Raw genomic sequence first — 27,932 nt, 5'->3', positions numbered from 1 at the left:
CCTTCCTTCCTTCCTTCCTTCCTTCCTTCCTTCCTTCCTTCCTTCCTCCCTCCCTCCCTCCCTCCTTCCCTCCTTCCCTTCTTCCTTCCTTCCTTCCTTTTTGAGGTATAATTTATATACAGTAAACTGTATAAAACATACTTGTATAGCTTACAAACTACACATACATTTAATTATCACTCAGATCAAGATATAGAATATTTACAATGCTCCAGAAGGCTCTCTCATGCTCCTCCTGCTTTACATCCCTTCAAAAGTAACCACTTGTGATAATTTAGTAGTCAGCATCATGGGATGCCCAGATATCTAGTTAAACACCATATCTGGTTGTGTCTGTGACGATGTTTCTGGAAGAGATTACCATCTGAAGCAGTAGTCTCAACAAAGTAGATTGCATTGCCCTCCCCAATGGGTGGACATCATCCAATCCACTGAGGGCCTGAGAGGAACAAAAAAGGTACAGGAAGGGAGGAATTGCCCTCCATCTCTCTCTCTCTCTCTCTCTCTCTGCCTGACTGCTTGAGCTGGGACATCAGTCTTCTCCTACCCTTGGTGCTCCTGGTTCTCAGGCCTTCAGACTGAAACTGGAATCTATACCATTGGCTCTTAGGCCTTCAAACTACACCACTGGCCTTCTTGGGTCTTCAACTTGCAGAGTGCAGACGGTGGGACTTTTCAACCTCCATAATCATATGAGCCACCAGGCAGAGTCAGGGCTTATGGAGGTCAGGTGATCAATGGAGTATTAGCTCAGGTCTGTCTCACAGTGGGCCCAATAGATCCCCAAACCCACACTGTGATTATCTCTCCAGTTCTGGCATGCATAATTGGAATAGATCTACTCAGCAGCTAGCAGAATCCCCACATTGGTTGGCTGATCTGTGGAGGGCTATTACGGTGGAAAAGGTCAAGTGAAAGCCACTAGAACTGCCTCTACCTAGAAAAATAGTAAGCCAAAGGCAATATCCCATTACTGGAGGGATTTCAGAGACTAGTGCCACCATCAAGGACTTGAAAGTTGCAAAGATGGTGATTCCCACCACATCCTTATTTAACTTACCTGTTTGTCCTGTGCAGAAGACAGATGGGTCTTGGAGAATGACAGTGGGCTACTCTAAGCTTGTCCAGGTGGTGGCTCCAGTTGCAGCTGCTGTACCAGATGTGGTTTCATTGTCTTAGTAAATTAGTACATCCCCTGTTACTTGTTGTGCAACTATTGATCTGGCAAATCCTTCTTTCTGTCTCTGTCTGTAAGGTCTATTAGATACAATTTACTTGTAGCTGGCAAGGCCAGCAATACACCTTCATTCTCCTTCCTCAGGGGTATATCAGCTCTCCAGCCTTGTGTCATAGTTTAGTTTGCAGGGATTTTGATAGCTTTTCCCTTCCACTAGACATCATATTCATCCATTACACTGATGACATTATGCTGATTGGACCTGGTGATCAAGGAGTAGCAACTACTCTAGATTTATTGGTAAGACTTTTGCATGTCAGAGGGTTGTATAAATCTGACAAAAATTCAGGGACCCTCTACCTTAGTGAAATTTCTAGGTGTCTAGTAGTGTGGCATGTCATGATATCCCTTCTAGGTGAAGGATAATGATTGCATCTGGCCCCTCTTACAACCAAAAATGAGGCATATCTAGTGGGCCTCTTTGGAGTTTGGAGGCAATGTATTCCTCATTTGGGTGTGTTACTCTGGCCCATTTACTGAGTGACCTGAAAAGCTACTAGTTTTGAGTGGGTCTAAAAACAAGAGAAGGCTCTGCAACAGGTCCAGGTTGCTGTGTAAGCTGCTCTGCCTCTTGGACCACATGATCCAGTAGATCCACTGTTACTTGAAGTGTCAGTGGCATAGGGATGCTCTTTGGAAACTTTGACAGGTCCTAAGAATTTGGGAGGAAAGCCCTGCCATCCTCTGAAGATAACTGCTTTCCTTTTGAGAAACAGCTCTTGGCTTGCTACTAAGCCTTAGTAGAGACTGAAGACTTAATACGGGCTGCCAAGTTACCATGTGACCTGAGCTGCCCCACATGAACTGGGTGTTATCTGACCCACAGAACTATAAAGTTGAGCATGCATAGCAGTACTCCATCATCAAATGTAAGTGGAATGGATGTGATTGGGTATAGGCAGGTCTTAAAGACATAATTAAGATACATGAAGAAGTGGCCCAAATGCCTATAGTGCCCACTCCTGCTACACTGCCTTCTCTTTCCCCGCCTGCACCTATGGACTGATGGGGGTTCCTTATGATCAGTGGAAGAGAAGATTTGGGCCTGGTTTATAGATGGTTCTATATGGTATACAGGAACCACCTGAAAGTGAACAGCTACCACTCTACAGCCCCTTCCTGTGAAATTCCTGAAGAACAATGGTGAAGAGAAATCCTCCTATTGGGTAGAAGTTTACCTAGCTGTTCACTTTGCTTGGGAGGAGAAATGGCCAGATGTGTGATTATATACTGATTTATGGCTAATGGTTTGGTCGAATGGCCAGGGACTTGGAACATGATTGGAAAATTAGTGGCAAAGAAATTTGGGGAAGAGGTATGTGGATAGACCTCTCTGAATGGGCAAAAAATGTGAGGATATTTGTGTCCCATGTGAATGCTCACCAAAGAGCAACCTCAGCAGAGGAGGATTTTAATAACTGAGTTGATGGGATGACCTATTCTGTGGATACCAACCTGCTTCTTTCCACAGCCGCCACTGTCATCTCCAAATGGACTCATGAACCAAGTGGCCATGGTGGCAGAGATGGAGGTTATGCACAGGCTCAGCAACATGGACTTCCACTCACCAAGGCCAACCTGACTATGGCGATGGCTGCAAGTCCAATCTGCCAGCAGCAGAGACCAACTCTAAGTCCCTGATATGACATCGCTGCCTGGGGGTGATCAGCCAGCCACCTGGTAGCAGGTTGATTACATTGGACTCCTTCCATCTTGAAAGGGGCATGTTTTGTTCTTGCTGAAATAGACACTTACTCTGGATATGGATTTGCCTTCACTGCACACAGTTCTTCTGCCAAAACTACCATCTGTGGACTTACAGAATGCTTTATCCACCGTCATATTATTCTACACAGCATTGCTTCCGATCAAGGAACTCACTTCCCAGCAAAAGAAGTATGGCAATGGGCCCATGCTTATGGAACTCACTGTTCTTATCAAGTTCCCCACTCATCCTGAAACAGCAGAGGAATGGCCTTTTGAAGACTCAGTTATAGTGCTATGTAGGTGGTAATACCTTGCAGAGCTGGGGCAAGTTTCCCAGAAGGCTGAATCAGCATTCAGTATATGGTGCTCTTTCTCTCATAGTCAGGATTCACAGATCCAGGAATCAAGGGGTGGAAGTGGGAATGGCACGGCTCACTATTACCCCTAGTGACCCACTAGCAAAATTTTTGCTTCCTATTCCCACAGCTTAGCCTCTGCTGGTCTAGAAGTCTTAGTCATTCCAGAAGGAGGAATGCTTCCATCAGGAGACACAGTGATCTTTTTGAACTGGAAGTAAAGACTGCTACCCAACCACTTTGGGGTACTTATACCTCTGAATCAACAGGCAAAGAAGGGGGTTATGGTGTTGACTGGGGTGATTGATCTTGACTACCAAGGGGAAATTGGGCTAGTCATCCACTATGGATGGAGGGAAAAGTATATTTGGAATATAGGAGATCCTTTAGGGCATCTGACTATTATGATTCCCTGTGATTAAGGTCAGTAGTACAACAACCCAATCCAGGTAGGACTGCTAATGGCCCAGGCCCTTCATGAATGAAGGTTTGGGTCACCCCACCAGATAAAGGACCATGACCAGCTGAGGTGCTTGCTGAAGGCAAAGGGAGTATGGAATGGATAGTGGAAGGAGGTAATTTTATAAATACTAGCTTCAACCATGTGACCAGTTATAGAAATGAAGACTGAAATAGTCATGAGTATTCCTCCTTATGTTGTTATGCTGTTATGAATAATTTGTGTGTGTGTGTGTGTGTGTGTACTGCTATTTGCAGCCCAGTAAGCAATGTTCATGGTTATGATTTTGGGTCATTGAGAAAAAAATAAATTGAATTTGGTCCTTTTTCTCTTTACCTGAGGCTGGGAAAAGTGGAAAGCACTTGAAAAAAAAATGTTTCCCAGAAAGTAGTTTAAATAAAGGTATTTAGTACTTCAAGACTGGTCTTCAGTTTTTTGTTTTTTAAAGATTTTATTTATTCATTTGAGACACAGAGATACAGAGAGAGAGAGAGAGAGCATGAGCAGGGAGAGAGGCAGAGGGAGAGGGAGAAGCAGGATCCCTGCTGAGCCAGGAGCCCGATGTGGGGCTCGATCCCAGGACCCTGGGATCATGACCTGAGCTGAAGGCAGACACTTAACCATCTGAGCCACCCAGGCGCCCCCTGGTCTTCAGTTTTACCGGAACTTCACTCATGTAGTAGATGTAGTAGAATTGCTCAATGCTTATTCCTTCTTATAATGTGCCTTTCTATACTGTAGAGTCTTGAAAGCTAAAAACTACATTTCCTAGACTCTCTCACAGTTAGCGTTCCATATGTGATTTTGGTTCTTTTGGACTGATGCATTACTATGAAACTTGGATTTGGAACCGAGTAAAGTGTGGAAAGAGGCAGGGCCAGAAACATCCACTCCTGCTGGAGCAGATGGTGGCGGAGGCCTCATGGCTCAACATCAGCCACTTCCTGATTCAGCTGCACCTGAAGCAATGGCAGCTACTCTCCCAACAATGGCGGAGGCAGTTGTGAGTTGTTCTCAGGAGCTCAGTCTGCACCTATTCCTCTACTTTTCCATGATTTAGGAAGCCACATAATATTTGGAAATAAGTACCTTTCTGCTTCCATTAACTCAAGGGTAGCATCTGTCGTCTGCAACTGAATGCTGTAAAACCGACCACACTGGTGCCTGAGAAGCCATCACTATGTTCTGCCTCACTCAGTCCCCAGTGCCTGGTAGCGTGCAGCCCTGTAATCAGGATTAGGTTATCCTGTAGGTAGAATAGGTAGCACCCAAGCTGAGTGACTGCAGGGGATGCCCTCTATTCCCTGAGTTTATGTCCCTCAAATTTCACTTGAAATTCCATTCTTGGATTTCATTTCCTCGCCCCCCTCTAAACTGTTTCTGTGTGCATCACACCCCTGTTGGACCATCTCTTATAATAGAGATGATTATTTATTTATTTATTTATTTATTTATTTATTTATTTATTTATTTTTATTAACATATAATGTATTATTTGTTTTAGGGGTACAGGTCTGTGATTCATCAGTCTTACACAATTCACAGCACTCACCATAGCACATACCCTCCCCAATGTCCATCCCCCAGCCACCACCTCCCTCCCACCCCCCTCTACCTCAGTTTGTTTCCTGAGATTAAGAGTCTTCTATGGTTTGTCTCCCTCTCTAATTTCATCTTGTTTCATTTTTCCTTCCCTTCTGCTATGATCCTCTGCCTTGTTTGTCAAATTCCACATATCAGTGAGATCATATGATAATGGTCTTTCTCTGATTGACTTATTTCGCTTAACATAATGCCCTCTAGTTCCATCTATGTCATTGCAAATGGCAAGATTTCATTTTTTGATGGCTGCATAATATTCCATTGTATATATGTACCACATCTTCTTTATCCATTCATCTGTTGATGGACATCTTGGCTCTTTCCATAGTTTGACTATTGTGGACATTGCTGTTATAAACATTGGGGTGCAGGTGCCCCTTCAGGTCACTACATTTGTATCTTTGGGGTAAATACCCAGTAGTGCAATTGCTGGGTCATAAGGTAGCCCTATTTTCAACTTTTTGAGGAACCTCCATACTGTTTTCCAGAGTGGCTGCCCCAGCTTGCATTCCCACCAACAGTATAGGAGGGTTCCCCTTTTTAGATGATTTTTAACAGTAATGGCATTTCCTCTCTGTTCTGCTCCTTGGAGACAATAGGTTGTGGGAGAGAATGTGCATGCAGGGTGGGGAGAGAAGGTGTATCAGAATCTGAAGAAGAGGAATAGGAGGTAAAAATATTTAGGAAGGTGTAGCTTCCTAAGCAGAGACTAGTGACTTACAACTTAATGCGAATGTTACGCAGATCCCAGTTGAGAGTTGGTTTTGATCATGTAGAATTTAGGTGGGAAGCACTGTGGAGTAGAAGGTGGAAACGTTTGGGAAATCCATATACAGTCGGTCTCTACTGGAGTTGGAAGTGTCTGTTGACAAGGGTGTGGTGTGCAGAGCATGGACATGTTGAAGATACCTTTTGCTGAGGGTGGGCCACGCCTTTTCCTATTAGGGCTTAAGGAAGAGGAGAGGATGCTCCTCTGCAGAGATGTGAAAGGGGTGTGTGAACAGTGGGCAATGCATTTGCTAGTTCTTACATTTGGAAGGAGACAAAGGAGAGTGTGCTTTGAGGAGAGGAAGGAAGAAGGTAATGGGAATATTTCCACTGCTAGCCCAGGCCGAGCTGCTGGAATTCTCTTCTGACTAATCCAGGAAGGGTTTGGAGGGGTGGTGCCATTCTTTCTTCTCTTTGTCACTCATGTATTAAATAGTCCTGGGCTTCAAGTTGGAATGATTGTAAAGAGCTATTCAGAGACAACGAAGCTGAATGCGTGGTCAGCAGAATCCTGGGCTTTAATGGGAGAAGGCTGCGAGATGGGGTCATGAGGGGTATTTTAAAGTTCCAAAGAACAAGCTTATCCACAAAGCATTTCTCCGGTCTCTCCTCAGAGGGTTAGAAACACTTTCACAACTATCTAATTTTAATCTTTCCAACATCCTTGTGAGGTAGGTAAGAAGATATATTCTTACACTTTTTTTTTTTTTAACAGATCATAAAATTTCATGACAAGTAGTTTCCAAAGAAACCACGTGGGGCTAAAGTGTGAAGCCAGTCAGAGCAGTCTGTCTTCTGAGAGCAGAGCTGCTATTCTTATTGCTGAAGCATTTTGTTTGGTCTGTGCTTTCTTCTTTTTATTCTGATCTTATGGCTCTTGATGGTCTTCCATGCAGTAACTCAGGACTTAGCATTGACCGACAACAGATTCAAAGAGTGTTAATTATGAAGGCTTTCCTATGGTTCTGAGGCTAGTCAGCGTATAGAATATGCTTTTCTCTCCAAGCACTTAGAGAGGTTTCAGAGTTGCAGAAAATTTCCCTGATACATGAAGTTGTTGAACCTTAGGAGCTGTCTTTTGTTCGGCAACTCACAAAGCCTTTTCTGGAGCATGAACTGCTAATGAAAGGCAGAATTTTTTTTTTTTAAAGACATTGCTAGTCATTATCTTCCTAACTTCTGTTGTCTGAGGAGAGAAATAATTCTATTGATCTGCCCAGCTAAGATTTACCACTGTCAGTAACAAAGACTTAATCTCTAACAGTGGTGGATGAATAATAGACGAACAGCCAATTTATCCTGAGATGTTAAAGCCTGAAAGATAATGGAACTTCTCCCCTTTGTTTAACATGGGATTTGAAACAAGCTACACAGAAATAGTGGTATTTCATTAAAGCATGGTGGTCACTAAGATAAAGACTTTTATGTTAAAGAGGGTCTCTCTGTTTTAAAGAGATCTAATGGTGACAGATTGCGGATTGAGTTTTGATTTTTATTTCTTATCAATGAAACCTTAAGGTATCTCCTTTGCGTATTTAATTTAATTGCTAAACAAAACTTAGGGCTGGAGGACTCTTGTGAAATCCACACCCTTTTGCTTCTAAACTGGAATTAGGCAAAATGAAGGATTTGACTGGTTATATGCAGTGCCAATGCTCACCAGTTATAATAATCTCACGATTGTATTTTGTGGTTTGCAAACTATTTTCATTATTGTCCACCAAGCTTAGGACTCTAATGTATTCAATATACAAAATCAAGATTCCCTTAAAATTCCATCAGCTTTTAAGGGTTTCAGGAAAGACACTTTAGGGGCACCTGGCTTGCTCAGTTGGTAGAGCATGCGACTTTTGATCTCGGGGTTGTGAGTCTGTGCTCCACATTGGGGGTACAAACTACATAAAAAAAATAAATAAAATCTTTAAAAAAACCAGACAACTTTGGATATATTATAGCAGTGCTCTGAGGCTATTGTCAGTGCATTCCATGAGGCTGCAGCCAAAGTGGGAGGATTTATTCTGAAGGAATTATGCTGCACCATCACCTAATTTTGTTGAAGTAAATGGATAGGTGGGCAGTGGCCACTTAATTTTGTTAGATCTCTGTGTTCAAGCCTTATAAAATTCTGTCAATTTCTGGGAGAATGAAGAAAGAGATCACTGCAGTTTTGGGTGGAAAGGAAAAGCAGAGAAAGGTGTGGAAAAGGGTTCTCTTTTCGTATTCCGAATTTTACATTTAGAAGATGTAGAGTCAAGTTTTTTCAATGTCAATATAGCTGATGTTTTGTGTTTTACTATTTGGTACTATTTTCATTTTGAAGTCTATAAGGTGAAGGTTTGGGAGTGCTGTGATCTGCATTTTTAGGGTCTATAAAAGTCTTAAGCAGGTTCTATCTTGAATCCACACTAGTGTCTTCTGCTCAAAAACCATCCATGACTCCGCCACATTGCTCATTAAATAAAATCCAAATATCTCAGCTTGCTCTTTTCCAAACCTGCCCACAACCTTCCCATCTCCAGGACAGGGCTATCCTTTCAGTCAGTAAGAATAGCATAAGCAAAGGTCTAGAGGCAGGAAAGTGCAGGGGATGTTTGGGGTATAGCCAGTGGGAGGTGCCTGGCTGGATGGGGGTGGGGGTGCCTGAAGACTGAGTTCATATATGCCACATCCAGCATTGCAGGGTGCTTGAAATCCTTGGTTGCGTACATTCCACCGAGCTCCTCTCTGTGCAAGACACTGGTTACTGAAGGGAGACAAAAATAAATAATTCACCATCCCCATCCCCATCCCCGCAGCTCCTGTGGGACTTAGGCTGGTGAACAATTGCTGCAGAGAGTTAGGTGCTGGGTTACCTGGGGGCCAAAGTTAGAGCAATAACCGGAATTTGTTCCCTGGTTTTCACATAAAATTTCCCCACATTAAAGGCTGACTTAAAAACCCACAAAGATGTTAAAATAAGAACCTCAGCTATTAAAAACCTATTCCAGTGATCTCATACTTTGCGGCTGAAGCAGCTAATGGTAGCTACACACCCACAATATTAGCAAGACACGGAAATTCGTCCCCTCTTCTTTGTCGTCCAGCTTAGAGCCGCTTTTCTCCTGGCTGCCCTTTGTGAGGGGAGCTATTTCCCCCCTTCCTCTCCTGGCAACAGCAACATTCTTTCAGACAGCGTTTGTCTCCCCTCTCTGAGCAACCGTCTAAGTCACTGGGCAAGCTGGGGGTGGGGGATGGAGGATGGAGAACAGCTCCTTACAAATTCTCAGCGGGCTTCAGCCCCAGGAACATTCCTCAAGGAGGTGTGTGTGTGGCGGGGGATGCAGGCTCTGCAATGGGCTCTGTATCTAACACAGACCGTGCAAGCTCATGGTCAAGTGAGCAGGACTGGCGCTGTCCCCAGGGGCAGGCCATCGAAGGTCAGCGTAATGGCCCTGACAAGGTCTGAAGGGCCAAGTGTAAACGAGCACAGCCCACAGCATGAAAAAGGTAAACTCAGGGAGAAGAGCGGTGTGTGGTTCCCTGGCACACAAAACCCGCAGAAATCAGAAATGTGAAGAAGAAAGGACACGATTTAGAACGCTGCAGGTCAAAGTGGGAAGGAAAAGACCGACCAGTTAAATTGGATCAGGTGCTTTCCCAGAAATAGTGGAAAGCTTAGACACATACTCCCTGGCACGTGATGATTGTAAAGGAAAAAAGGCAGTGGGCTGGGTAGGAACAACAGGGGCAGAGATGTGGTTTTCATTTCCCCTCTTAGGTCAGTCTAGTTGAGGCCCAGTGAGCCCAAGCCCCAAACAAACCCTTCAACACGAAGGCAAGAGGAATATAAAGTAGTGCAAAATGAAAATGGATGTCCTCTCCGACTTTCAGGGAACAGTAGTAACACATGACATACACATGATAGCACTTACTATGCGCCAGGCACAGTAGTCTCCGTTCTTTAAGTAGATCAACTTATATACTCATCACATAGGAAGTTACTATTATTATCCCCATTTTACAGATGGGGAAACCAAGGCATGGAGAGGTAAGGTGACTGCTTAAAGGCTACAAAGCCAGTGAGTAGTTTAAGGGAAGCCAAGCTTAGACTAGGGTCTTCTGCTTCACGCTGACTTTTTGGCTTTGCTCCTTAATCTACCTTCCTGAGACCATGTGTCTTTAGCTCTCTGGGGTCCTTTGAGCTGAATGGTGTTGCAGCCGGGCTAATGCTGCCGATGTCCAGGTGCTAGAGAAATAGGAGCCAGAGGGCAGGCAGGAAGGAAGGAGTCATGGGGAAGAAGAGAATGGCTGCCCATGGGTCTCCTGAACTTTTGGATATGAAGACCCTTTGTTAATACTTAAACCTTTCTTAGTAACTGTACTTGGAGCCTTGAGGGGGAATATTTGCACCCGTGGATACATGGACACCTTGTAGTAACCTCTTCCTACATCCCACCCTTGACCCTCAACCATTTCCACGGCGGGAGGACCTCTGTGCCAAGACTTCTCACAGTTTAATCACGGACCACTTGAAACCCGTTAAAATAAAGATTTTGGGGACTCACCTCTGACTTAATCTCTGGAGGTGGGGCTTCTGACCTACATTTAAACAGCTCCCCAGGTGGTTCTCCTGCACGCTTGAGTCTGAGAATCCCTGCATCATGATCTGAAAATCATAGAGTTTTTTATGCTTTCTCTAGGGCTAGAGCGGTAATGTGATGAGAAAGTAAAATGGCTTTTGACCTCAGGATTTTTAATATATTCACAAGCTAAATTGAAATGACAGAGCCTGGAGATTTTTGCCTTTGGGCATGCTGTGCTTCACTTTATCCTGTCAGTTCCCTAGTGATCTTTTCTGACCTTAAGAGGTTTTTTTAAGCCCTTGACTTTGGGAAAATTTCAACCAGGAATGTTTCTGACTTCAAAGTGATCTGTAGCTGGGAGATTATTTCTGGCATGTGTCATAATGATAAGATGAGCCATGGGTGAGGGAGGGGAAATGCTCCATAGGTGGTCTTAGGAAAGAGGCAATGTTTTGATAATTCTTAACCTAAGCTGCTTTATTGTCATAAAATCCAGGACTGTCTCATTGTGGGAATTAATGTCTGTAAATACACCTATCTAACAATATCTCAAATGTGTTTTCAGAATCCAGTCTGTGTGTGTGTGTGGGGGGGGGGGTGGTATGTGTCATTTTTGAACTTCCTGTCCAGACTGAGGCCTTACCTAAGAGCCATCAGCCTCCATAATTTCCACCCCATCCATGTACCATTCTCCCCATACCCATATTTTTCATTTTAGTTCCTCTTTCCCAAATAGCTTACATGAAGCATTCCCTGATTCTTCCCAAGCCCCTTGGGTCAAAATTGTACCGGGTTGGAGGTAGTACCTTTGAGTCATCCAATACAGGTTTGAGTATGATTCTTTTTTTTTGGTAGGATGGAGGAGCAACAGGTGTTGGAAGAAATGTGCTATGTCGGGTCTGAGTTCAGCCTGGTTGGGTGTGATGTCTGTTTGTCAACAATTCCAGAGATGTGGTTGAGACCCATCCCATGCTGGGCATTGCTGAGATACAGAGGTAAGACTCTGCTGTATGTCTGAGAAACAGCCCAGGTAAAAAAAAGATAAAGCAAGTCCACAAATGCTAGAGTAAGTTAAACACCAGGAATGGGAGAACACAGTGTTAGGAGATTCAAAAGAAGCAGGAAAGGCTCATGATCTCTCTGCCAGGCAGGCCAGGGCATTAAGCCATTCCCCAGGCATTTTCCATAAGGCTAGCTCAGAGCCAGCTTTATTAGGTTGTGGGCTAAGCAGTGGTGTGATTTTAGGCAGGGATCCCAGCCCCAAGCAGCAGTTCCAGGGGTCTGTCATTTTATTAGAACTTTGTTCATCTAGGTCTTGAAAGCTTTCATCTTGGTAAGTTCTTCCTTTAACATGGATACTCCTGATGTTGAACTGGCATCTCAATACTTAGCTACATCCTTAGGGTGGGGAGGCTGAAACTAATTGACACAATCCTATGTAGGATGCAGCTTGAGATGGGCATTTGAGGGGGAGTCAAATGTGGGTTCAAGTGCAGTGATGGCAGAGTGGGAGGGAACTAAAAATAAGCTATTTTTTGATGTTTCCCACTGATACCAACAAAGCAATAGTTGATGGCCTTTGAATGGAATTGATCAGGCTTTTTTAGTGGATTGAAAAATTAGTAAATAGCACTTCATATCAAAAGACCTACAATTCTGCTTTAACTTAGCGATTCTACTCTTAAGAATCATAACCAATTACAAATGCACACAGATTTGATTCATTTCTTCCTCTTTATTCCAACAGTTATTTATTGAACACATACTACATGCCAAATACAGTTCTAGGAACTGGGATTGTAGAAATAACCAAAGCAAAGTCCCTGAACTCACAGAGTTCCATTCTAGCTGGGAAAGCTGATAATAAACAAGGCATCATGTTGCCAAATCTCATGGGCAGTTTTCAGCCCACATTTTATTAGACCTCTCAGTGTCTTCCTTTGAGAAATACTTTCTTTACTTGGTTTCTGGGACAACACATTTTGTTCCCTTACTGTCTACTTATTTCAGTATCCTTTGCTGATGTCTCCTCATCTTCCTGACCATAAATTGGTGGACCCTGAGCTAAGCCTTCAAATATTTCTTCCCTCCCTTATTCAACATTAATATGCCCATGATCTAAAATTTCGATTTCCAGCCCTCACTGCTCCCCTGAATTCCAGTCTTTTAAATGAGACTGCCTACTCGACATCTCCACTTACATGTCTAATAGGCTTCCAAAATTTAACATGACCATCAAAATCAAACCATCAAAATTGATTTTCCACCCCAAGCTATTCTTACTTTTAAATCTTTTCTTTCTCAGTTAATGGCAACTCCATTCCTCCAATTACTCAGGAATATCCTTGGAATCATCCGTGACCTCTTTCTTTCCTTTCAGTCCACCTGAAATCCATCAGATTTAGCTATAAAGATGTCCATCACAGCATTGCTTATAGAATGAAAACTTGGAAATGATCTAATTATTCAACAGTGGAAGATTGGTTTAATTATAACACATGTGGCCATTAAAATGATGTTAGGTTAATAGATTACTGTTCAATGACATTTTTATTATGGAAAATTTCAAACATGCTCAATAATAGAGATCTGTGAACCTCATCATCCAGTTACAACAATTATAAACTCAAAGTTCTTCTTGCTTCATTTATACCCCCAGCTATTTCCCACCTCTCCCCCACTGGATTGTCTCTAGCCAAATCCCAACATCATATGATTTAATAGGTAAATATTTGTACCATATACAAGAGCAGATGATAAATAAATATGTATAATATGTTTTCATTTTTGCAAACTATATGCATATATGCATAGAAGAAAGTCTTACGGGATAGCTATCTCTGAATCATGATATATGAATGATTGTTGACCTCTTCTTTTGCTTTGTGTACATTTTCCTCAATGAGCATGTATTACATGGATTGGGTGGGGGTGGGGTTCTAGTCCTTTCTAAATTTGATTACTTTATTTCAGGCAGGATACTTCATAGTGAAAGGGAAATAACCACTTTGGAGAGGTGAGGATCCTTGTCTCTCAGCTTCTGTTTTCTCTTTGGACAGTCTGTCATTAAAAATTGCATATTAATATCTATTGTGACAGCAAGGTTTCTCAACTTCAGCTCTGTTGACATTTGGGGCTGGATAATTCTTTGTTGCGGAACGCTATTCCTTGCATTCGAGGCTATCTTGCGGCATACCTGGTCTCTCCCCATTAGATGGCCAGTTACATCTTCCTCCTACCCTTGCCTGTTGTAGCAACCAAAAATGTCTTCATAAATTGCCAACTGTCCTCGGGGAGGCAAAATTACCCCTAACTGAGAACCACTACACTACCGCATGTGTGCTAATTTAAATGTACGGTGTCTAGGAGATTAGTGGGGAAAATGTTCTGTTTTACCCATTTTGCTGGCTGAAACCTCAAGAAGGATATAATTTGTGATCTGATGAAAACGCTTTTGTGGTTTACTGGCCTGCACATTTAAGTAACCAACCTATGACTAAGTGGTTAGTGATTATCTGCATTTTTGAAACATATCCAGAAACGAACATGGCAAGTTCAACTCCATGAGAAAAGCAAATGTTGTGAATGAAAGATGGCTTGTCAGCTAAGGCAGCGATCAGATTTTCCTCTCCAGCCTACGAACTAACCTATTGCACTATTCATTATCATCCATGACACAGGGAAATATGTGCAAGTTAAAAGTGGGAAATTTCTTCCTAGAAAATTAATGATGCTGCATACAAATGAACAGTTCTTTTCTATTAGTAATAAACACATAGAGATAGTTGTAAAAGATGAGGGAAAAGGGCATTTAAATATTGCACTTTATTTGGATTTTTTCCTCATAATGGAAACATTATTAGAGAACCATAGAAATGAGATAAGGGAAAATATGAGGTCATCTTGCCCATTTTCTTCAAGAGCTACACTGTTCTGTGTGCCCCCTCCCACCTCCAGTCGAGTCTTATTAAATATCCCCATTTTCATAATATAGGATACTCTCATGATTCCCCCCGGAGGGTAACTCAACACATGCGCAGAGGGCATAAGTTAGTGATATCATAATCTTCAAAAAGATTACTTCTTTAGTTAGCGGCACTGTGTTGGTTGCATAGAAAATAAAACCTCTAGCAAAGTCAACAACAGACATTGGTGATCCAGGTTGATCAAGCACAATACGCCTCATGTCTTAAATATTTTTACACCATTATACAACTGAATGGGGTACGTTTGTGAGTCTTAATGGTTGTTTTTTGCAACTGTTGGATACTCCTAATTCTAGACAATGTATAAGATATTTATAAAACTTCTTATACATTCTTATGTTTACCTACTTGGGAATCAATGCTTAAATTTCATCTTTCATGATAAAATCCAGGATTTTCCTTAATGGTAAATAATAAAAGTAATTACCATCAGTTGAATACCTTCTGTGAATTTAGGTACTGAACCTTTAATATTTTATGCAATCTTTGTATCCTACCAGATATATAGATCTATTTACACATGAGAGAATGGAGGCTGAGAGAGGTTAAGTACTTTGTCCAAAGTCTCATAGCTTCTGAAAGGCAGAGTCCTGCTTCAGCACATAGTTCAAGTCTGACACCCAAACTCATTATTTAAATAGTCACAGGTGCGGGGTGGGTGTCTTTATGATAATCACCTGTGACCAACAAGAATCACCAGCCCCTAAAAAGGAAGTAAGCCATTGAAGGTGTTACCAGTAGAGATGTTGAAAGGATTTAAGTTCCCTGGTTAGCTTTCTATAAAAGACCAACCCTAAAGGCCCTCGTTGGCAACCCTGTCAGGACCCCTCTCACTCTTGAGAGCTTTTTCTGTATCTTCACTTAATAAACTTCTATCACTTTACTCACAAAAAATAATAATAAATAAATAAATAGTCACAGGATGTGAGGTTTTCTCTAAAAATTTGGGTCAGGGAAAATGTACTTGCTTGGATTCTTTAAAACAAAGCCAATCTGCAACAGCCTGAGGGCTGCATCTAAGAAAAAACCAAAAGTCACTCGTAAAGAAACACTCATGAGCCTGAGAACTGGTGTGGCCCAGGGAATGGACTACATTGGGTTGTTAGAGGTAGAGAAATAGCCCAAGTGCTTTGTACAGTGCAAAGAATAGATTGGGTCTTTCTTAAGTTAGAGAGATTTTAGAGAGGAGGGCTCCTTATGGAAAATTCCTGAGATGCAGGGAGTGGAGGAAGGGGGCTCCATATTTGGTTTCTGTGTCCATGCCTTAGGCTGTTAGGGAAGAGGATAGGTCAGCGGGGGGTGGGGGGTGGGGTGGGGGGGTGGTAGTTCCTGTAGAAGTATGGAAAATAAAAGTGTAGAGCATAAAAAGAATGGCCACAGCTGAAGAAAACAAACCCAAATCCAAACCTAAACCCCAAGCCCAAACCTCAAATAGGTTGTGGGAAAGAATTCTAACAATTGAAAATGAACAGTCAACACCGGACTTCAGGCTGTAAGCGTTCAGCCTGATTAATTAAGGTCAAGGTGGTGATGGCAATACCAGCTGGGGAGCATTTTGCCGAAAGATAAATTTGTCCTTCTGTATCTCTGCAAGACAGCAGGGAGGTGTGTGTTTGGAGCTAAATTAATTTGATTTACATCATGCCATGGTAACTTCTGTTCTCTCTCCCTGCTGTCAGATGTCTTCGCTGGCTCTTTCCCTCTCCTTCACCCCCACACATTTCATAACACAGAGAGAAAGCATGGATTGGCTTCAGGCAGAATTTAGAAATGGAATAACTCTTAATTTGATTATTCGGTATCGGGTGCTATTCTCTCCTCCCCCTCCCTTCTTTCTTCAGGGAGGGAAGTTGTAAACCCGAGCCTAAGTGCGAAGTATTTTTATCCTTAATGGCACAAACTGCTTGACAATCAGAACTTGTTCCTTGTAGCAAAACCTGGCAGCTCACCTATCCTCCTGTGTTTCTCCAACAATACTAATACTAGAAAATGAAGTTACCACCCAGGACCCCGTTAGGAATGCGCTTTTTCTGGCCATGTAGCTTTTCAACTCCGCCAAGCTCTGGAGGCCGGGGTGGAGGGCGCCCCCTCGGGGACCCCCCCACCCAGGGCTCGGGTTCTTGCCCCGCCGAGCCGCCTGCGCCCCCGCGCCCCCGCCCGGCCCGGCGCCCCTCGCCCCTTCCAGCGGCCGGGCGCGCTCCGCCGGGCAGGATAAGGTTACGCCGAGGCTTTCTTGGACCGCGGGGAGGGAGGCGGGTCCGAGCCCGCGCCCCGGCCCGCGGGGGAGTTCCCACCGTGGGCGGCTCGGGCCCGCGGGGCCACCTCCCCGCCGCCGGCCGCGGAGCGCAGCCCCGGGCCCGGCCCCCCGCCATGGCGCGGGAGAGGCCGCCCGGGAGGGGCTGCGGCGCCCTGCGCCGGTGTGTGCTCGGCGCCGCGCTGCTGCTCGGCCTGCGGCTGTGCGCGGAGCTGCGGCCCTCCGGGCCCCGGCTCCCGGCCCGCAGCGCCCCGCCGGGCCCGGCTCCCCGGCCGCCTGGGCCGCACCTGCCGCCCGCGCCCGACCCGCCTCGCGGCGCCAGCAGGAGGCAGGTGACCTACGTGCGCAGCGGGCGCCGAGCGCCTCCGGAGGGCGGCGGGAGCGGGACGCCGGAGCCGGGCTGCTGCGTCCCGCGCGGGCGTCCCCGCCGGAAGGTCAGTGGCAGACGGTGCAGTCTTGGGCCTGACAGCCGAATCCCCCTCCCCGACGCGCTCAGAGCCCGCCGCTCGGCGCCGCAGGCCGCCGCACTGGGACTTCCAGGGAAGTCTTCCGCTTCTCCCACCTCAGCCGCTGGCATCCTTCAATGCCCGGACGTAATGAAGCGGGACTGAGCCGAGTCCATTCAGTGTTCCACCAATATCTGCTGAGCGTGCATTGCGTGCCAGGCCCCCTGCTAGGCGCGCATCCCGCCATGAAGGGCCAAGCCCTGCTCTCAAGGAGCTTACATTTTAGTGAGGAGAGGGTATGAGTGATGGGCAGGGAAAGGAAAAGAAAGGTGATGGGCTGTTGTTTATATTCTGTGCTTCCCACCGGTTTTCGCCTTGAGGCCCGGACGAAGCGGGCTGGGTAGCCATTGTGAGTGGCCTCTCCACTCTACCTTCATCGTGGTGATGGAGATCCCACTCTCCAGCCTGATTTCCCTTGAGTTCCACTGCAGATGTTGGCAGGGTGGCTGGCGCAGGGTGAGAAGCCGAGCCCCAGCACCTCTTGACGGGAAGTGAATGGGAACCTCGAGGACTGAAGTAATAACCTAGGTTTGTCTTACAGCACTCGACAGTGTTGCTCTTCCTACCGCATTAACTTCTTGACTCACACCTCAAGTGAGTGGTTCAAATTTAACCTCTGGTTGGTTGTTAAGCCTCTGGCTTCCTACCCTCCTTTGGAGCTCAGTAATTTACTAGGTATTTGGGGATGAAAAGATTAAGAACTGCAGATATGAGCTGGCCTGGGCCTCATGACCCATTAACCCTAACTGCATCCTCTAGGGCAACTTCTGTCGGGCGGGCTCATCCTTTTTTCTTTTAAACATCTCCTGTCCCCCACCGTGCGCCTCTTGGGGAGAGGAAAAACTCTTCTTTTGACTCTGCTGCTTTCTTTAGCTTCCCAGTCTAACCTACTTTGTGGTATCACACCCCACCATTTCTTCCCCTGCTTTCCTTTCCCCCAAGCATTGCCTCTGATGTGCAGACCACTGCTGTACCCACCCGGCCATCGGTGTTATCTTCCTGGATAAACTCAAATACTTTTTTCTATCTCTGAAACCTCACTTCCCAAGTAAAGTCTTAATCTGGTCTTCCACTCCCTTCTTCATGCTCCTAATGCACTTTCCATGGCACCATGTTATGCCACCAGCACACCTCTGCCACGGGCTTCCCGGGTCCCACGTGCTGCTTCAGGTGCTGGGGGCACAAAATGAGGTCAAAGTCCGCTGACGGAGGCACTCAGCTTAGGCCTCCAGTAATGTGACCAATGCTGTACTTAAAGTCTTGAACTCTGGCTGAGGGGTCAAAAAAGGCTAACCATGAGGGGGCGTTTGACCGAAGACTCAGTATTTCTTAAAAGTTCAAGTTCTTTGGTTCTCTCCATGTCCTCAGATGTCCCTTCAACCCTACCCTGTAGTTTTCCTCTCATATCCGCCCTCAGCCTCCGTTGTTTCTGTTGTCACCTGTCCAAGAATCACTCTTAAATCTTGGTCCCCACTTCAGGCCACAGTATCTGTAACTGGAGCCTGTCCTGCAAATGGGAAGGGTTGGAATGCACAGACTTAGAGGGTGACTTGAGGGGAAGTTCACGTCCATCCCCTCTAGGAGCCTGCTGCTGTGATTCAGGCGGTGGTAGAGGTGGAGGTGTGAGGAGTGGTCTGATTCTGGATGTATTTTGAAGATGAGGGAGGGAGGAGAAGTTTTTGTTATTGTTTAGCTTTTGTTTTTTTTGGTGGGGGGCGGCTGGACAGAAATCAGGAGGTTGGTTTTAAATATTTTGAATTTGAGATATCTTGTAGACATCCAGGTGGAAATGTCAAACAGGCAGTTGGACATATGAGTCTGGGGTTGGAGGAAACATTGAGGCTAAAGATAGAGATGAGGGGGTCCTCAGTGTACAAGTGGGACTAAAGCCATGAGACTATAGAGATCAACTAGGGAGTGAGGGTGGCTAATAGAAATGAGCCACCTGGGTCTGAGCCCTGGGGCTCTGTTTTATTAAAACTAAATTAGAGAAAACAAAAGGGAATGTATGCCTAGAGTCTAGTATGTTATAAGCACTCAATAATCGTAGCTTTAATGTTCACCCATCTGTCTTGAGTCTTTAGCCTCAGTCATTCCCCAAATGTTATTTGTTGTAATTTATCTCCATTCCTTTGGCTTATGCTGATTCTCTTACTTGTGTGTGTGTGGGGCCCCCATCCTCCTTTCCTATGACTCATGCCCTTTCCATCCTTGAACGTTCAGGTCAGGGGTCATCGCCTGGAAACCTTCCCATATCAGTCCTACTTCCTTCCATGCTGATCTTTCCCCAATTGGGAATGACAATAGAAATGCGTTCTGATTTGTGAGTTGCTTTGTACATGCTACGACCTGGTAATCCATTTCAGCTTGAATGTTTTGTTCCCTCACTTGTGCCTGATGGAAAGGATTGTATTTCCCAGAGTGACCCCTAGGAAATGTTTACTCCTGAGACACTGATACGTAAAAAAATATAAGAATCTTACCACTTCAGCCTATTATGTGTAACTCTAAATGTCTTCTGTTAAAAATGTATAAGAAAGAACTGAGTTTATTGCTATTTTTAAAATATTGTTTAATTTTGTAGCCTCCTAAGGAAGAATCGTCCCTGGATTTCCTTTCCCCTAGCTATCTCTTTATTTACTTTTTTTTTTTTTTAAAGATTTTATTTATTTATTCGACAGAGAGAGAGACAGCGAGAGCAGGAACACAAGCAGGGGGAGTGGGAGAGGCAGAAGCAGGCTTTCCGCTGAGCAGGGAGCCCAATGCGGGGCTCGATCCCAGGACCCTGGGACCATGACCTGAGCCAAAGGCAGACGCTTAACGACTGAGCCACCCGGGCGCCCCTATTTACTTTTTTTCAAGATATACATTCTAACTTCCTCACATTCCTAGATAGTGGGAATCTTGAAATTGTTTCATTTTCCCTTTTTTTTTCAGCTGAATTATAATGTTCCTCAAAACTGAAAAGACCAGTTATCTAATCTGTTCTCCCACTTCTGGGAACAGAGTTTGAGATCTCTTATCTCCCTGAAGACAAATCTTGTTCCTTTTTTAGCCTCCTATCAAGATGTGAAATGTAAGCTCAATGTGCTGTTAAATAATTGATATAATGAAAGTTTGAAAGTTATGTGTTAAAAACCTTGGATCTCATTTTACTTAAAATTTTGTTTGTTGAGAATAGTGGTAAACAATGTGATTTAGGTTCTTGGTTACTTTGTGGAAGGCACCTACCAGATTGGCGAAGGAGAAAAAGTTCCATTCTATTTTGAGGATGGCGTTTGGGGTGGATGAAAACCTGCATGAAATAATTGGGTTGCTGAGGGTTTCTTGTCAACGTGCTTCCTTTGCAGGTGTTAGAGGCACAAAAATTCAGCAATTATATTGCCACTTTAATCACAGCTTATGCTTCTCTTAAAGAAAATAATCTGTTATAAAAAAGAGAAGTGAAGTGTAGTCCTCATATAATTCTTTCCCTCTTTCTTCCTCCCCTTCTTTCACCCAGCCATGCAAGAACTAGCTCTAAATATTACTTCTTTCACAGCAGAGGTGGTTACCTTAGAGCACTGTGAAATGGGGGCATGATGGATAAATACTGCCTTTTTGCATTAGGACTACCCTGGAACCCATGCATTTTTGTATAGACAGAAGCCTTCCATCAGAGCTCTTAGGCTCCCAAATCTGCATACCACACATGCATAACCATTTCCCTGTCATTTTTTTCCTTTTCCTCCTCTCTTGTTTCTTTCTGTTTTTTCTTAGACATATACTGTGATTACATGGGCCAAGTTCTTTGTGGGGGGCATTTGTGGAGGACTAAGATATGGTCTCCATGATTTGTGCTTCTTCTTCTTTTTTTTTTTTAGATTTTATTTATTTATTTGCGGGGGCAGAACAAGGGGGAGAGAGAGAATCTCAAGCAGACTCCCTGCTAAGCATGGAGCCCGAGGCAGGGCTCAATCTCAGGACCCTGAGATCATGATCTGAGCCGAAATCAAGAGTCAGACGCTTAAGTGACCCAGGCCCCCCCGATTTATGCTTCTTTATGCAGTCTTGGGTAGATGTTTGTCTTACAGGTTAGCAAACCATGTAAAAGACAGCAGCACAATCTATGGCTCATTTGTATAGGAGAAGCACTCAACACAGGAACCAAGCTTCCCAAAGAAATTTCTTCTCTCTTATTGGAGATATTTTACTTGACATTTAATATGTTGGATAGAAAAGTGACTTCTGAGTCACAGAGCCACAGAAACCAGCAATGTGCTGGTTTGGTTTGTTAGTTATGGATCTTTTGGAACAATGTGTCAGAAGAAAAAAAAAAAAGCTGTCTCCTCTTCTGCAAAACCATCTGGAAAAATTTGGTCTTTCTTCCTCACTTCTCATCATCTTAGTTTTCTAATTCTGTGATTTTCATCAAGGGGGAAGAGGTAGATGCATAGTCTAGTCCCTTGATAAAGCCAACTGCCTTAAAAGTCCTTATTCTTTACAAAATACTTGCAGGGAGGTTTGAATGGCTTGTAAAATAGGGCCCAGCAGTAGTTTCCAGCTACTTAGATTTTTGCCTTGTACCTGCATTTCTCTCCTTCAGGGAACAACATTAATCAATCCTCTCACACTGTCCTCAGGAGGCAAAGCATTTTCATTTTAAACAAAGTCGTCGAGGGTAATTGAATGAGCTCCAGCAATATGTGGGTGTGAAATAGCAGTTGCTTGGTTTCAGAAAGAAAAGCAGGTTTTGATTAAAACTTTGATGTGTCTGAGACGGGGAATAGGCCTCTGTACTCCTTCCAAACCCCGCAGTTCCTCAGAGAGCATTCTGTGGGCAAAGGAACTGCTAATGGAGGCTCCATTGTTTTTCAACAATTGGCAGTGGAGGTTTTAGGTTTTTGTGTGCAGTTCGTCCAGTCCATTTTCCAAGGAAAAGAAAATGCTATCAGTTTCCTCGAATTGGATTTCCCTTTTCGTCTGTGAAGAGAATCAGAGTTGTGTAGTTAAACTGGAGACTGTCAAGGGTGGTCGGCATTTGGGTTTTTCCATCTGTGCTGACACCTTTGGAGTCCTCATGCTTCTAAGGAATTTGGCTCTTTATTCTGTGATTCACAGAAAGTAACAGGAGCCTGCTTCATTTACCGTGAGACACACACGAAAGAAGGAATCTACTAGCACTGATAAACTTCTTTTTAAAAAAAGCAGCCCTTGAGTTCTCTGGAGACCTCACATGGGTCCCTTTGATGGCCTGTGGAGTTTTCTGCTGAGAGAGGATGGGAAATTCTGCTTTGTAAGAAGCATTTTTATCCTGTTCAAATGCTTGAAACAAAATTGAGTTGTAGGAGTCTCGCAGAGTAGGACCATATGTAATTTAAACTAATAGCAAGCTGGGTTGTTAGTGGATGGCTCAGGAGGTAGATTTCGTCCATGAAGAATTTTGTTTGAACCATACAGTGTTTTAAATATTTGAACATAAATGTCATTAGATGGGACGTATAGTGTCCAATGGAATCCAGCTCAGCGCTCTCTCCATTTACTTTGCCTGTCTGATCTCCGAAGGCATTTGAAGTTGCAACCCATTAGCCAGATGTCAAAATTAACAATTGTTTTTCCTAAAAAGTGACAAGTGAGGTCAATGCTGCTAAGCTCAATGGCCCCAGGGCACACAAAAACTAGATGCACAGAAGCCAAAGGCCCTTTTCAGTCATTCCTAGTAAAGAAAGATGAGTTTCTTAAGGCTGGAGTTGGATAATGGGGAGAGTAAGATTGTAGGGGAGTATACTTAGTTAATGTAATGTTCTTTTGGTTGTAAACAAGAAAGAATGGGCTGTGACCTAGCTTAAGCAAAAAAAGCGAAAACAAAAAAAATTAAAGAAATTTATTGGGAAAACTTGAGGACTTCTCACTGAATTGGAGGAAGAGTTAAGTGACCACTCTGTGCAGAGAAGGAGCAGGGCTGCTCAGGAAATCCCAGCTCTCCTTGACCTTCTCCCTAGAGTGCGACCATAACAAGACTCGCCTCCCTCAACTCCAGCTTGATGTCTCTAGATAGTCACCTTGGATCAGCCAGCTTTAGCCACAGCCAGAAACAGAGCCCAGGAGTCCCCTTCCTGTCCCAGAAGCCGTTCTTAGAGAAAGGGGAAACCTTCCCTAAGTTACCCCAAGAAGTCAAGTCCTTGGCATTCCTTAACCATTTAGTATAATTATTGTACAGTTTTGCCCTTAGGGTTTTGTTTTTCTCATATTTTATTCTATTATTTTAACTAGTCCAGTTCAGGGATCTTGAACCTGAGCACCTCGAAACACAGTGTAGGTTTTTTGTTAGTTTGTTTTTTAATATGCTACCATCTGTGTCTCTGTGTGTATTTCTTTATTGGTTAGCTATATCTCTCTAGATATATTCTTTTTTTTTTTCCTAAAGATTTTATTTATTTATTTGACAGAGACAGAGACAGCGAGAGCAGGAACACAAGCAGGGGGAGTGGGAGAGGGAGAAGCAGGCTTTCCGTTGAGCAGGGAGCCCGATGCGGGGCTCGATCCCAGGACCCTGGGATCATGACCTGAGCCGAAGGCAGACGCTTAATGACTGAGCCACCCAGGCACCCTAGATATATTCTTATAGATAACCTTATTTTCACGTAGCATTTGGCAATAAGTTGGCATCTTCTCCATATTTCTCATTTTTTTAATTCAGTTGGGTACATGCACACAAGATCTTTGTAGATACAATATTTTTCTTTTTATTTAAATAAGAAGTTATTTGTGAGGACTTTTAGTAGAGAAAGTAAACGTAATCAGTATGCAGCCCATTATCCCAATTAGGGTTTTCAAGCCAAAGTTAGTCTTATGTTCTTTGATTTATTCCTGTCAATGCAAAAAAAAAAAAATCTGAAAAATTCTTCAGAGCATCTAAATATTTACAGCCCTGTTTGCAACTGGCTAGCTTGAGATTCTTTAACATACGATTACTTCTATATTAGGAGTCTCTTGGTTGCAAGCGACAGAAGTCCACTGAAACTGGTTAAAACAGGGATTCATTGGAGGAGTTACCTGGGTAGATCTGAGGAAGAGCTGCAGAAACCAGAAGGGCTCCGGGAACTTGATTATGGACTGAAATGAGCATCGCAGACCTTAGTTTTTCCTATGACTCATGACCCCATAGGTAGTGGCTATTTATCATTCTTTTTGACCACACCTTTGAATTTGCCTCTATGTTTGAGGAATTCTCCACCTTCCTAAGAAAAAAAAAGCCAAAAAATAACTTTCTCACTCTTCCTTGCACCTTGAGCGCATTCACGGTATACCTGCATGAGAATTTGGTTGGTACCTTAGAGATTCGAAGAAGTTGGTGGCATGAGGACCACAGAGTGGCATGGTGGCCGAGGTTCTAGAGGAGGTATCCGGTGCCCAGGGTGGTGAAATGAGCCATGGTGTCTGTGCCCAGCAGTGGGCCAGTGTAGTCTACACTGGTGAGTAGGGTGATATTCCTGCCCTTGAGATTCTGTAAGCTAATAAATCTTTAATCAATTCCTTTTCTGCTTAACTAGTCAGAGTGGTTTCTATTGTTTACAACTAAGAACCTTGACAGATCAATAAATTAGAACTGGCAGTTTGGAAGGTTACAACTGTTATTTTCTCTCTTCAATTTTGCTTGGTCTATTTAATTCAGATTTTAGAACATGATGATTGGGGTCCAAGTGAACTATGGGTTGAGGGATCTTTCCCTGACAAGATAATAACATTTAGCTCCAGATACTAAATTACACAGATCTGCTAACTTATCACGAGAGACATCAAGCCCTTTTTCATGGCACCATTTGTCTGGAGTTTCGGGCAGGAGGGGCGAGTTTATGCTGAGATCACAAACAACCTTCACATCTCAGGGCTCATACTAACATCAGTGTGTTTCTTGCTCATGCTGTGTATCCATTGCTGGTGGGCCGGGTTGGGGTGACTCCCAGTGCTGTCGTTGACCTCTCTCTGGATCCCAGGCTGGTAGCACGGTCCCCATCTGGAAACTTGCCAGTCACCTTGGCAGAGGGGTGAGTGCTCTGGAGGGTCTTGCATGGCATTATGAAATGTCCTGGCTAGAAGCCACACCCAGCACTCCTGCTCACAATCCAGGGGCCAGAGACCCAGTACGGGAGGACAGAGGCTTGCCATGTGCCCAGAAGTCCGAGAGCTGGAAATGCTGGATGAGCACCACTTCCGGCCACCACAGTATGGTAGCCCTTCAATCACCCGCATCTAAATGGGCATCGTCTAGGTCATGTTTCTCATTCGCCGTTCTGAACGCCTCACTGAATATGCACATTTGACAGTACTGACTAAAGCCTGGGAAGCTCTTTTCAGGGGGCCTGGGTCTAAAATGAAGCAGACATCTGAATTTAGCAGAACAGGGAAATAAAACAAGGCTCGATTTATATCTTACAAACAGTGCCGTGGAGTGTCCTGGAGTTTGTTAAATACAGTGATTCTCATTGACATTGTTTATGTTAGATTCCTCGCACAGAGTAGTGATGGGATGATGGTCTGCAGGTCTATTTTTTTTTTTTTTTTTTCCTGGGGAAAAGAAAAGCAAATTTTGAATAAATAAAGCCATGCCTCTAAATGAGCTGAAGGCCTCTGGGGAGATGACTCAAACTCCATGTTTAAATCCATCTTCATGGAGACCGCTTACTTTTGGTTGGAGCAAGTTGAAAGACTTGTTCTCAGGACCTGGCCCCAAATCAGAGGCAATACTCATATTGTACAGTGTTTGCTGCTGTGCACAATATGACAGCAAGTGTTTTTAGTTTATTTTTCATCTATTTTGAGTGGAGCACAACAAATCCCTCAAAAATCCTAATTAACGATATGCTCTTTGAGCACAGTGTTAGATCACATGTGGAAGGAGGCTTCATCGTCCAGCAGATTTGGGGGTAGAATATGGGGAAGCCGGTGAAGGTAACACATGAGATCCTTGGAGACCTGTTTATGTGGATTTGCAAATGTCATGAAAATACTTTGTTACGATGCAGACTCACCTGTGACATGGGCTCATCTTTTTATACTTGATGTTAGAAGTTTAAATTCTGCTCCGCTACTCACTGGATGTGGCATACCTGGTCTGAACTTTAGTTTTCTCCTCTGTGAAAAGCAGTGGTGCTTAACCCACAGGGTAGATGTGAAGAGAACACAAGAGCATGTAGGTGAAAACACCTAGCCTGTGGGAATAGTTCAGTCAATGAAGATGGTCTCTGTTCAGCCTTGTGTTGCTGACTGGGAAGCAGGCCCCTGGGCATCAGAAAGCTATAGGCATGTACGTCTGTGGGGTATAAAGCCCAGTATTCATTGGGATATTGAATATTTCTTTTACTCTTGAAATTTTAAATTAAATTTAATTTTTATTAAGTTTTTATTTTCATTCCAGTATTGTTAACATACAGTATTGCATTAGTTTCAGGTGTGTAATACAGTGATTCAACAATTGCATATACTACTCAGTGCTCATCATGATAAGTGTTCTCCTTAATCCTCATCACCCATTTCTCCCATCCTCTCCCCCTTCCTCCCCTCTGGTAACCATCTGTTTGTTCTCTATAGTTAAGCGTCTGTTTCTTGGTTTGTCTCTGTCTCTCTCTTTTTCCTTTGCTCCTTTCTTTTGTTTCTTAAATTCCACATATAAGTGAAATCATATGGTATTTGTCTTTCTCTGACTGACTTATTTCACTTAGCATAATACACTGTAGCTTCGTCCATGTTGTGGCAAATGGCAAGATTTCATTCTTTTTTATGGCAGAGTGATATTCCATTGTATATATGTTCCACATCTTCTTTATCCATTCATCTATTAATGGACACTGGGGCTACTTCCATAATTTGGCCATTGTAAATAATACTGCAATAAACATAGGGGTGCATGTATCCCTTTGAGTTAGTGTTTTTGTATTTTTGGGCAAATACACAGAAGTGTGATTACTAGATCATATGGTGGTTCTATTTTTAACTTTTTAAGGACACTTTACAGTTTTCCACAGTGGCTGCACCAGTTTGCCTTCCCACCAACAGTGTAGGAGGGTTCCTTTTTCTCTACATCTTTGCCAACACTTGTTGTTTCTTCTGTTTTTGACTTTAGCCATTCTGACAGGTGTGAGGTGACATCTCATTGTGGTTTTGATTTGCATTTCTCTGATGATGAGTGATGTTGAGCATCTTTTCATGTGTCTGTTAGCCATCTATGTGTCTTCTTTGGAGAAATGTCTGTTCATGTTTTCTGCCCATTTTTAATTGGATTATTTGTTTTTTGGAGGTGTTGAATTATATCAGTACTTTTTTTTTTTTAAAGATTTTATTCATTTGAGAGAGAGAGAGAGCATGAACAGAGGGGCAGAGGGAGAAGGAGAAGCAGACTCCCCGCCAAGCAGGGAGCCCGATGCAAGGCTTGACCCCAAGACCTGAGATTATGACTGGAGCTGAAGGCAGACACCCAACCAACTGAGCCACTGAGGTGCTGCATATCAGTTCTTT

At 43.7% G+C, this 27,932-nt stretch overlaps 1 protein-coding gene across 2 annotated transcripts in view; it reads left to right on the top strand.

Annotated features, from left to right (window-relative positions):
• The first annotated feature begins 17,021 nt into the window (after window positions 1–17,021).
• The window catches only part of METTL24 (methyltransferase like 24), a 155,173-nt gene continuing 144,262 nt past the window's right edge, over window positions 17,022–27,932 (top strand). For both annotated transcript variants that reach the window (XM_034991804.1, XM_034991803.1), the window contains exon 1: window positions 17,022–17,366. In XM_034991804.1, coding sequence (XP_034847695.1) covers window positions 17,049–17,366 — 318 coding nt within the window. In that variant the 5' untranslated portion in view covers window positions 17,022–17,048. The remainder of the gene's footprint in view (window positions 17,367–27,932) is intronic.

The sequence above is a fragment of the Mirounga leonina genome, unplaced genomic scaffold, assembly GCF_011800145.1.
Source record: "Mirounga leonina isolate KUSES-001 unplaced genomic scaffold, KU_Mleo_1.0 Mir_53, whole genome shotgun sequence".
Classification (NCBI taxonomy): domain Eukaryota; kingdom Metazoa; phylum Chordata; class Mammalia; order Carnivora; family Phocidae; genus Mirounga; species Mirounga leonina.
This window is presented reverse-complemented; position numbering and strand designations above follow the sequence as displayed.